The sequence below is a fragment of the Xiphias gladius genome, chromosome 21 (assembly GCF_016859285.1).
Source record: "Xiphias gladius isolate SHS-SW01 ecotype Sanya breed wild chromosome 21, ASM1685928v1, whole genome shotgun sequence".
Classification (NCBI taxonomy): Eukaryota; Metazoa; Chordata; class Actinopteri; order Istiophoriformes; family Xiphiidae; genus Xiphias; species Xiphias gladius.
The window spans coordinates 6,795,393-6,807,585 of record NC_053420.1 but is presented as its reverse complement, the minus strand read 5'-3'; the positions used below and the strand labels follow the sequence as shown (position 1 = coordinate 6,807,585).

The following is a 12,193-nucleotide window of genomic DNA, read 5'->3' as shown; positions in this document are numbered from 1 at the left end:
TAAAATGGTTGTCAACAAATATTTTTTGCTATTGTTTTCGTTTACACAGTTAACATTAATTTGTTACATGTTAAGTTGTGCAAAGAAAAATTCACCTTGAGCGCTCTTGCTATAAAGTAATACAGCTGCTTGTCAGCCTGTACAAAATGGTAAAATTAGTATATGATGGCTCTAATCTCACCGCTGTGATTTTATTGGTTTAGTGTTCAAACTGCATCTCTCTTATCGTTCCTTTTTTCATGCTAACAGTACCGTTAAAGATGTTATTATGACGCATATATGACACTTCCAGTAGGGGTACAGATTGGTTTCTGACTGAATTTGAAATTATTTCAGATCGACTCATTCAAATGGATTCAGGCACAGCTTTTTTTAAATTTTTTTTTTATTCGCACTGAGATAAGTGTTCGTACCAATTTTTTGGTCGGCTACTCCCTGATTCGGACAAACTGCCGGTGTGAAATCCTGAGACTGAAGCTCAGTGGACATCTCAGTCTGCTTCAAACAAATATGTTGGTACAGCATGTGGTCTCACATCAAAATATGTCTGCCCATTTTTAATTTCCACACTGGCAGGCAGGGTAAAAAGCCTGCCGTCGTAGTCTCCTCGTGGCGGCAGCACAGTGCCTCCCAGATCCCTCTCCAACAACTGTTTCTTTTGTGTGATGTAGTCTCGACACCAAGAACAACGGTGCTTTTATAGTGCTGTTCACATGAAAAGTGACAGAAGTATCTGTGTGCAGAGTGAAAGAAAAATAAAGCTGGAGGGAGAAGTTCACGCCCTGCTTACTTTCACGCCTCCACACCTCATGGCCAGTCACTGGGTAGAGTGGAAGTGATTGTTGTTTTAAGAAAGTTGTAAAAATTGTTGGCTGCAGTTGTCAGATAGGCAGGTGTCAGACACCATTGGACAATCCAGCACGCACTTTGTTTGAAGTTGACAGAGGCCTTAAAAATAATCACGAATGCTGAGTCATCATCTGGCGGCTGTTGCTCTGTCGTTAGCTCGGCTGCAGTATAGAGTGTAGTTTGAGTTTAACCCTGTTTGCCTGGAACAAGTCACAGTCTCTTAAATCCGACTGCTGAGTCATCAGAGACCGTGGTTTTAATCTGAAACATCTGCTGCTTGTTTTAAAAGTTTTCATTCAACGCTGAGATTTAACACTTTGTTGGCTTCTCTGGGAAAACTTCCTGCTAATAAACTGGGAAATTATCCACTTTACGAGTTGACGAGGAGCCGCCTGAATGTGCCATAAACCTGAGGTCGGCCACTAAATGACAGATCAGTCGCCTTCAGCTGTCCTGAGCTGGACTTAACATCTGGATGCAAGGTTTTGGGACTTGCAGGCTAAGTTGCTGTAAACAGATTTACTTCCTCACACTTAAAAGATCAAGTTGTCTTGTGAATATAAATCCAAAGTTGTGCTTATTAGATACCCTGGAAACTGAGACATCATTTCCATCAGGGATGCAGGAAAGCGCAGATTAACTCGAATCAACACACCAGCTGCTTGTAATTTCATGTAATTCCAGTTCCATGTACTGTACGTGATCTGTAGCTTTAGAACAGAGTGACGTCCACTGACCAAACACGATGTATGTTTGATATATGTTCAGTTACCGTAGCTTTAATTCAGCTCATCGTGTTTAAACTGTGACTTTGTTTGATAAAACAGAAAGAAATGTCCGTTTTGCTTAAACAACCTACTGATCGTCCGTTCACTCATTCAAAATAGCCCAACAGACAGAAGCACTGTGATATCTCAGTAAAAAACAGAAAACAATGTAAACCCACCACTGTCACTTTGAATTAAATAAAAAATATGAAACAGAATTCAAGGTTGGTTTGTTTGTTTGTTTTTTTGTTTTTTCCTATCAAAAAAATCGAACTCTGGAGGTAAAGGTTGAAACAATCAAACCCAGATGAGAACGGCTCGTACCTTTTTAACGGTGTATTTCTGCCACCATGACCAAAAGAAAAAAATCAGGTCAGTTTTCCTGTTTCCCGAGATATTTTTCATATTCTGGAATTTTCATTACATTATAGTGAACTATTCTTTAACAGACTTTCTGTTATTAACACAAAGTCAATGTATGTTGTTAGATCAAGGGTTTCATGATAAAACAAGATGAAGTGCTATGTTACAAGTGTCTTGTAAGAACAATATGTTATAAGAAAGTTTCTTGTTGAAATGTGATTATTTTGTATTTGTTGACGAGAAAATATCATTATAGAGAGTCGACGTGAAACCAGAACTTCCAGGTTCTGCTCCAGAGGTAAAAAAAAAAAAAGAAATCCAGACATTTTTAACATTTGTAAAAATCCAGCCTTGGAAAAGAGCTTTTCTCAACAGCACGTAACATAGCTTGGTTCAAATGTTGAGATAAATAAGGTAGTTGTTTTGAAAAAACATGTAATATGGTTGTTTATTCAGTATTTATATATTTTTTTGGCTTCCTTTAATTAACAGCATTTCCCATAAGCCCAAGACGTTTGTGGGCTGAATGTCGTGGCTCGACAGAAAAGACGAGTCCGCGCACGAATTGAGGGGTCGTGGTTAGTTCAGACGTGTCTCCGGTGACAGCAGGAGTTGGTGAGTTTTATGGATATCGACAAAGCCGAGTTACGATGACATAAATAACTGCACTGCTGCGTGCCCCCCCCGAGCGCAGAAAGCAAACGAAAGAAACAAAGGTTTCAATTACAGCAAATGTAAAAGTAAACATTTCTATCGGTTTGTGTTTTTAAAATGAAAGAAACGTCGAATGAGAGATTGCTTTCAGGTTTTTCAATCTTTTGACAAGAAGCTGAGTAATTTCATTTTTGTAATAGTGGCAGTAATACACTGTGGTACGTACTCACTGAGGCGTTGTGATATCGTGGGACATCGAAGGCAACTGGAAGCATCAGATGTGTCTCATTTCAGGGTTCAACCCCTCTGAAGTCCATGTCTACAGACCAAATCCAGGATGATGGGTCAACAAGGTCGCATCCGGTTTGAAAGACTGATTTTTACCTGAATTCAGAGTAGACATCTGATTTTTGTCCTTTGGTCTTTAGTGTACTTTATCGGATCTGGTCCATTATAGGACGCACCCTCTCCTGTTTCGTCCCTCAAAAGAGTAGAAGTCTAAAACGGGGCAGAAGCAACTGGTATGGTGGCATCGCCACAGGATCAATAACCTTTAAACACGTTAAGATAAATAAATTAGAACCGAAAATGTTGTTCAGGTGAACTTCAGAATAAAAGTCCAGTGGATTGTTGTATCAGTGTCCTGCCGTTTTCTGTGTGCTTAATAAAATATTGCTTCTCATTTTAAATAAATAAATGGATAAATAAAAGTGTTGTCAACATTAACCTGAATCATCACTGATTAGTCTGTGCGAGGCCGTCTCCACGGCAACATTAACACATGACCCGAGCCATACATAAAGGTCTAGTCTGGTCTAGAGTCTTCACTGGAAGGTCATCTGTAACATTCCCATGGTAAAAGAAAGCATAGACTGAAATGACAACTCAGCTGACGGCATTGGCTGGACTGTGATCCCGTGAACTCAAAGGATGCTGGGGCTGCTCAGAACCAGATCACTGACCTGGTCCATCGACGATCAGGGGTTCAGCTTCTGCTGCTCGGTACTGATCCCGTTTGGTTCTGGTGCGGTTCGCCGGGGTCTGCTGTGATTTGGATCTGTGCCAGTCCAGGGTCCGGTCGGGTCCTCTGTTGGCCCAGGTTCATGTCAGTCTGAGAGCAGCTGGACGAAGGAAGACGGAAACAAACCTCTCTGGTCTGGTTCGTCCTCTATGTAACCATGCTGCACACACACACACAAAAAACACACATTCATTTACATTTATATATGTACTGCACATTCAAAGAAAGTTAGACTCCAACCACCGCTGCTAAATTTGGCGCCTGATTTTGATTTACCATTAGTTTTAGTCTTTAGACAAAAATATCACATTTTCGTTGTTTTATTATTGTTAGTTTTAGTCAACAAAAACCGAAGACACTAGTTTTCATCAGCGAAAATGTAGTCTGATTTTTGTCACGAATCTTTAAAGTTTGTCTCCTAGGTTCTCTGAGGCTACAGCTTATCGTCGCCCTTGTCCTGCACAGCGACCGCGGCCCCAGGCGTCGCTCTCACCTGTCGCGAGATCAGACGCCGTTGACCCGTGGCAGCCTCCCGTGCTCCCCCTCAGTCACCGGCCCGATCACCGTCTGGGCTCCTCCTCAGTAATGTTCCTTTAGCGAACATCTTGAAGAAGGCTCAGATGGTTTTGACGGCCGACACTTACCCACCAATCGCTGTCCTCCTGTCCCAGGACCACCAGCACCTGCCCCTCAGAGAAGCTCAGCTCGTCGTGGTGGTCGGCCTGGCAGTCATACAGAGCCTGGACCCGCCGATTCGCTGTGCCTCGAGGCTGGTGGACAAGATCAAATCATTCTGAAACTGTTCCTGAGAATAGTGATAATGTGTAACAGTGTAGTTACGACCTAAAAACGTCGTAACTACAATTACGCATTACAGCACCCACTTCACTCCGCCGTAGAAGGGAGCTAAACTACACAGCAAACGTTAAAAAAAAGCCATATCAAGGGGAAACTAGCTTGTTAGACAGCCGCGGCTAGCCTTAGCTCGAACTAAAGCTAAGTTTAGTTCTCCGATTTTCCTGCCAGTTTTTATTTCTAAACTTGGTGTTATTTCCTTCAAACAACATACTTCAATGTATTAAATTGTAAATATATGCACTGATTTCAATATAAACACCAATAGTGCTTTGATAGATGAAAACTTAGCTTCCATCAGAGCAGAGAGAACACAGTTGTGGGTTCTATGTCACCGATTTTTTTGGGGTGAAAATATTTAGCCCTAAAAGCCATAAAGTTAAATTAAACCTTATCTATCTGTTTTAAAGTTTGCTGTCGACCCTTTTTTCTCTGGCTCACTGATTCTGCAGTTGCTGTAACTCTGCCTTTACACGGCAGTTATGTAGTCGTCTCTAGGGTGTTGCTATATGGTTGCTACGGTGCCGTATGAGTGTTGTTTTGGCGTTTCCGAGGTGTTTGTGCTGGTGTAGGTTGCCAGGGAGTTAAAGGTACAGTAGTTTAAATAATAACACCGAGTAGTTGTTAAGGTGTATTCGGTGGTGGGAAGTAACGGCGTACTTTAACTCGAGTACTTCCGTACAACTTTGAGGTACCTGTACTTTACTTGAATATTTCCATCTTATGCTACTTTACACATGTTCTCTACTATACTTCAGAAGGAAATATTTAACTTTTTATTGTGCTTCTATTCTACTTTAAAAAAAAAAAACAAATCTTATTCCGCTATATTTATCTGACAGCTATAGTTGCTCGTTGCTTCTCAGATTAAGATTTTACATTTAAAGAATAACATCATAATGCACTGTTAACGACTGAACCACTGGCTTCCAACATTATTTGGTCTGATCCCTTAGAGAAAAAAAAACACAGTGTCTGGTTGGGGGCCCCTTTTCACATTTCAGATGTTAATTACATTTCCACAAAGACATCTCCCTTCTAAACTTCTCCGATGGGTTCATTTAAATAACAGTATCCAATGTTTCACAAAAAGTGAAATACAGTAGTATTAGGGACAAATCTCCAATAATGAATATACATTTGTGTAAAAGAACTTTTTTACTTCTTCTTTCCTGCAAGATTTTCCCACAAGATTTATCTTGGGACCCTTTGGAGGGGCCCGACCCCTAGGTCGGCAACCACTGACCTAAAATTAGCTCCACTTCTCCCAGCTAAGATCAGTAAAATGCTACTTACTGTACACATTGATGTATCATTATTAACAATCTACCAGTGTAATGTATAATTAATACTTTGGTCTCGGGGGCCACTTTTCCGCAGGACGTACTTTTACTTTTGATACTTTAAGGTAGATCTTGTTGATAATACCTCTGTGCTTTTACTTAAGTAGGATTTTGAATGTATGACTTTTATTTGTAATTGATTTATTTTCACATTGTTGTACTGGGAGTTTTACTTCAGTAAAGGATCCCAGTTCTTCTCCCATCACTGGATGTACTACTTTATGTATTAGCGGCAGTCACAGAGGCAGGAATGGAGGCACTACTCTCATTAGCAGGCAGGAAGAACGGCATATAAAAGAAGAAATTTATGTAAGCACATTTAGAGCTGTAATATTACAGCTTGCTCACAATGAATCACTGGGTTAATAACACGATGCTTTCACAATCTTTCTTGCGACATTTAACTGAAAACAAACTCATCTGTTCCTTCTCTGGTGTAAAATGCACAAACGTCTTTCAGAGTTTCTTAGATGAGAAGACTTTCACATGCAGATCTTTCACCTACATAAAGCTGAACTGAAGAAGCAAAAATGCCTGGAAGGGAATTTTGGTAAGATAAAGACCCGATGCCTGAACCTGATCCTCCAAATGCAGGTTTAAAGATGTAACTACTTTTAGACTTTGTTTTTGTTTGACTCCGAAAATGCTCACGTTATCAGGAAGCATTTAATCATGTCCTTTGGTATTTAATGCCTGTCAGAATATTTGTAAGGAAGTTGGCTGAGGTTGAGACTTTGTGTGACCCTGGCTCCTAACCGTGGCTCTGAACTGGATTATTCGAAGCAACGATTGGACTAAAGTTCTCCCTTCTAATGCAAAGACAATCTGAAATGTTTTGTAATTCAATGGCCCCTTACAGAAAAAAAGTAAACACTTCAGGCTACAGGTGTTTTTCTGGTTGTTTTTCGAGGAACTGACCAATGATCTCCGGGGGAGAGGCTGGGGGACGTGGCCGCTGCTGTCACGCTCAGAGCTCTGAGGGTGGTGATTGGTGGGAGGCCCGTTAGGCGGCGCTTTATCGGCAGGGGACAGGAGGTGGGAGGAGCTGGCGTCGCTATCCGCCCTCCGAAAACCTCAGGGGAAGATTAACAGATTAATTTAAATGTTTCAAAAAGTCAACTTATTTTAAGAAACACGTGGTTCAGAGAGGAACAGAAGGATAATTTATCATTATCATCAAAGGCAGCTGGACTTAGTTATTTTTAAGACATTCGTAACTCATTTGTATTTTGTAAAAATAAAATACAAGTGAAAATGAACAAACATAATTTTAGAAATGGAGTGGAACGATTGAATGATGGTCTAAACTATTTGAAAGTGGAATCTGAAACTAGACTTACACAATAAAAGGTACATACACAGCCTTGAGATGTGGGGACATAATGGATTCAGTGTTTAAACTTTAATGCTGGTGATCAATCAAATCAACAGATCGGCCATTTCATTCATTTAAGTTATTTATCTAATTAGTTATTTTTTTATGGTTTGTTTTCTTTTTTCTTTTAAACAATACTGATAAATTTGATAATCGTTTTTTTATGTGATTATCTTTCTTTTCTTCGACAGTAGATAGATAGATGCCAAAAAACATGTAGGTTATTGTAAGAATACAAAAATTATTCAGCTTCAGCAAGTGGAAATTTAACTATATTGCAATAAAGTAGGGCAACTAATGATTATTTCCATTATTGATTCAGCTTCAGATTATCTTCTCAATTAAATCAATTGTTTAATTGTTTGGTCTATAAAATGCCAGAAAAGACTAAAACATTTTCATCACAGTTTCCCAAAGTCCAAAATTATAATTTACTATAATGTAAGGGAAGGGGAAAAAAAGTAGATTCTCACAAAAGAGTCCTGACAGAATCATTAAATGTTTGGTATTTTTGTTTCGAAAAAGCCAAACATTTACTTAATCGACTGATAATTATCAAAACAGTTGTCAGTTAATTCTCTCTTGATCATTTCAGCCCTAAAACAAAGTAAAAAACAGACACAAACGAAATAAAACAAATTCATGAAAGTAAATGTAAACTGATCTGTTTAAATTACTGGGTGAAAAACTAAAATTTAGACTCGTATTTTATCTGCTCTCTTTGTTCCTCGAGGGACCCCTGGTGAAGGACCCCGGGCCCACACTGCGAGCTAACATCTATCACAGTTACACATGATGGATTCAACAGACGTGGATCTGAGGGGAAGAAGCTGGATGTGACAGGACAGGAAGTACCTCTGTCTGGTCTTTCAGTCAGCGAGCTGAGGGGAGAAGCTGGGCTGGAGAGACAGAGACGCAGAGACAGGGACAGGGACAGGTTTATTATCTGCGGTGTTTCCGTTGAACGTCAATCTGAAGACCCAGACCTGTAATTCGGCTTCAGTCCAGCAGAGGACAGTACAGTCTCCCAGTTCACGTGAAGAAGAGTTGTTTCATTACACACTGGGGCATCTGACCTTGTGACTTTACCCTGGTTTATCATCATCGGTTTAATTAAATCTAGTGGAAAAACATTTTGTGTATCATGTTGTTGCAGCTCTTCACTGAAGCTCTATGACGTTTCCAGTGAGTTAAATATTCCATACTCCATGTTTTTTTGTTTTTTTTTTCCATCAACTGGAAATATTCTACATCTGCTGCTTCATTTTAGAGACATTTAACCGAAACGCAGCCAGACATACTTGTTACCTTTGGACGCTTTGGGATCTCGCTAGAGTTTATAATAAAGTTCAGGGAGTTTGAACAAAGTCTGGACAAACACGAGTGCGTAAAGATGGAGCCAACACATGCTCATGTCAGATTTAAGAGGTTTTACAGTGTCACAATTTCTTTCTTTCTTTTTTTTTCTTTTTACCTAAAGCTAATTCAGGAGAAATTTAATAGAAGAACTGGTTCTCGCCAGGTTGGAAAGACAGTGTTTCAGAGACAAAACCTCTACACATGCATATGCAGTAGACCTGTATACACACGCCTGCTGTGGCGTCCATAGCTTTATTATTATTATTATTATTATTAATAGAATGAGGCTACGATCAACAAACACACGTTTGTTGGACGTAGCCTCATTCTTTTAATTGTGTGTTCTCTGATTAATTCTACTAAAGGAAGATGGACACTTTTATAATATGTAGTTCGTTGTCTATAAAAAATTAAAAAAAAAAAGTTAAATCCTGCCTGTTGTTACCTGGGCCGGCATGACATCATACTGCTACTGAGCCAATCAGAAGCCTGGCTCTCTTGCATGTGTTTATTGTGATCTACTGTGAGTTTTTAAGTGGGTTTGATTCCCAGATACTCACACACACTTCTTAAAGGAGGAGTCTGGACCACTGAAGAGCCTGGGACTGGTTGGCAACCCGTAATCTGCACACGCACACACACACACACACACACACACACACACACACACACACACACACACACACAGAGTTAATTACACGTTATCACTCAGACCGATTAATTGCAGTTGTGTCTCTCAGATGTTACCATGCTTGCTGGACTCGGAACAGCTCCTCTTGTGTCGGACGGCAGCGGGAGGGGGAGGGGTTGACTTTCTGCTTCCTGTCAGGGGGAAGAAGACCTCCCCCTCTTCCTCCCACTCCCCACCCACTCCCTCCCCCCCAGCAGGAGGGGGAGGAGGAGGGACAGTGGGAGCTGGAGGACGACAGAGAGCAGAGATGGAAGATTGATATTTGGTCTCACAGACAGGATCATATTTGCTTGTGACCTGCTCATATTTAAATTAGCCGTCGATCCAAACTAAGCTCTCCCTCCATGTTCAGCCGTTGTCTTTATAATTTCAGTGAAATGTACATTTCCGCAGAACAAATTCAATCGGAACAACAACGGTCATGATACTGAAGGAATATGACATGGAATATGATAATTATACATAAGATCAGATACCCTACCTATCACTTAAAAATAATAGAATTATTGTAAGACACAGTTTTGAATCATTCAACATTTTATTGATATTGCACTGGGCTGTACTCAGTGTGGTTGTATACTGTATTAGACAAATTAAGGTTGTATGACAGGCCAGAGGATCACCGTGGTTCTCACAGTTGATCCGGACGACATGAGTTTCTGTGCCAAATTTCATGAACATCCATCCAATGGTTGTTGAGACATTTTAGTAACAGCCAAAAAATGTCAAGCGGCTGGTGACACAGGAGGAAAAGTCAGAGGATCACCCATGTCAGTAGGACACACTGTCTGGGCACCACGAATGTCTGTGCAAAATTTTTTACCAATCAATGTAGTAGTCGAGATACGGCATTTCACTGAATAAGTGAAAACTTTGACCTGCTGGTGGCACTGGAGGAAAAGTCAGAGGATCGCCAAAGTCATTAGGATCCATCCTGTGGGGACCACGAGTTTCAGTACAAAATTACATCCTAATACTTCCTGTAGTCGTTGAGATATTTCAGTCGGGGCCAAAGTGGTGGAACAAATCACCGAGCAACATCGCCCCCTCTGGAGCCACGCTGCTAGCACAGCGAAACACTTGAGCTGTGGGTCAGGAGGGGGACGTTTTCATTTAACAAGCTTGGTAGAGGAGACAAAAGTTCTTTGTCTGTCAGCGTTTTATGGAAGAAGTTATGTTCTTCACCACCGCAACGGTATTTTTTGGTATCTTATAAGCCCAATTATGTGTTCGGCAAGATAAACAACCTAATAGGTCTAATTACTTTCTACTTTGCTTTTTTCTTTTTGCTGTTAATCTACTGTGAATGAAAGTCAACACTTCCTGCAGGAGTTTCACATTAAAAGTCTACTAAGAAAAAACTGTGATTGTGTCCTTTGAGCAGCTGGAAGGCTTTTAATACGAGAGACACTACAGTACAGGTAATTCCAACCCAAGTCATCAGAATCTGAGCTCACCTTTGACCCTGGGGGGCAGCGGGGGTGCAGGAGAGGACGGCGGAGGTGGAGGGGGACTTGGAGCAGAGCCAGAGGGCCGGCTGTGGAGCTCCATGGCCATGGCGAGCCTTCTCCCCACACTGAGCAGACCCCCTCCTGCTCCTCCTGCCGCTGCAGAGGATGGCGGGGCGATGGAGGAGGACGTGGACTGGCTGAAGCTGAAGGGACGGGAGGTGAAGGAGAAGGAGGTGGTGAAGGAGGAGGAAGTGCGCTCCTTCTTCAGTGGACCGTTCTGAAACGGGAGGAGGAGGGAAGTTAGTTCATCAACAGTTTACTACACAGCTAAACTAAAATCATGCAAATTATCGGCAGTATTGATGCAATAAAAGGTTTAAAGCTCAGTGTGAGCACTCTGACTACATTACAGTTTGGTAAATAGTAAAAAACAATCAAGGTTCAATGCACATAGAAACTGTTGTTCTCCAAATAAGCCCAAATAAAAAACGTCCTCAACCTCAACACCAATACAATCCCTCCAATAACCAAGAACAATGCCTCTAAGTACTGGAAGGACAAGAAAAATAAGAAATATACACAAATTACAAGAACTACAATCCCCATTGTAGAAAAATCCTAATCAAAGTTTCATGAAGAAAATTAATATCAGTGTCCTGACATGTCCACTTTTTCTAATTTCCTTACGTTATTACCATGCCCTGAAAGCAAGCAAGCACTTTTTTTTTTTTTTTTTTTTTTTTTTTTTTGCCAGCCTGGCTACATACAGGCTGCGCTTTACTGCTGGGCATTGGGGCAGGGGGCAGGCGAGCTATACTACCTGCTAGAACTGAAAAAAAAAAAAAAAAAAAAAAAAAAAAAAAAAAAAAAAAAAAAAAAAAAACACAACACAAAACAAAAAAAAGGTATCAAAAATCTATAAAAAAAAAAAAAAAATGATTTTAAGTTTTGTGTTTTTTTTGTTTTTTTTTTTTTTTTTTTTTTCCTTTTTTGAAGACAACAAACCCACTTTTTTTTTTTTTTTTTTTTTTATTTCTGCACTCTTTCTCTTTCAACGATATTACACGATCGGTGCATTTAGAATATAAAAAACCAGACCAAAAGAAAAAAAAAAGGCGGGTAATCTACTGCAGGGACAACGCAGGACGCGTCCTGAAAGCAAACATTTAGTTCCTCGACTGCTGTTATCCCCGTCAAATAGACTCTCAACAGATTTAATCTCAATTCAAAACCAGAAAACAGAGAAAGAATATTTAATGTTGTGCTTAAATTGGCGACTTTCGGTTGCCATGGTTACCTTGTCGTCAAAGTCGTCGTCACTGTCATAGAGATCCTCATGGCGGAGCCTCCACTCGTACTCCACGTGGACGTGATGGTCAAACTGGTTGGACTGGGCCTGCTGCAGCTGTACACACACACACGCGCGCACAAACACACACCGACACAGTTAGTCGACACAAACAGT

General features: G+C 40.6%; 1 protein-coding gene across 1 annotated transcript in view; it reads right to left on the bottom strand.

The window, feature by feature from the left end:
* Positions 1 to 2,285: 2,285 nt before the first annotated feature.
* Positions 2,286 to 12,193, bottom strand: part of unm_sa1614 (un-named sa1614) — a 28,497-nt gene continuing 18,589 nt past the window's right edge. The window contains exons 21-28 of the mRNA XM_040159787.1: positions 12,026 to 12,133; positions 10,735 to 11,005; positions 9,334 to 9,501; positions 9,147 to 9,210; positions 8,083 to 8,126; positions 6,771 to 6,925; positions 4,299 to 4,424; positions 2,286 to 3,814 (exon numbers count right to left, since the gene is read on the bottom strand). Coding sequence (XP_040015721.1) covers positions 3,740 to 3,814; positions 4,299 to 4,424; positions 6,771 to 6,925; positions 8,083 to 8,126; positions 9,147 to 9,210; positions 9,334 to 9,501; positions 10,735 to 11,005; positions 12,026 to 12,133 — 1,011 coding nt within the window. The 3' untranslated portion in view covers positions 2,286 to 3,739. The remainder of the gene's footprint in view (positions 3,815 to 4,298; positions 4,425 to 6,770; positions 6,926 to 8,082; positions 8,127 to 9,146; positions 9,211 to 9,333; positions 9,502 to 10,734; positions 11,006 to 12,025; positions 12,134 to 12,193) is intronic.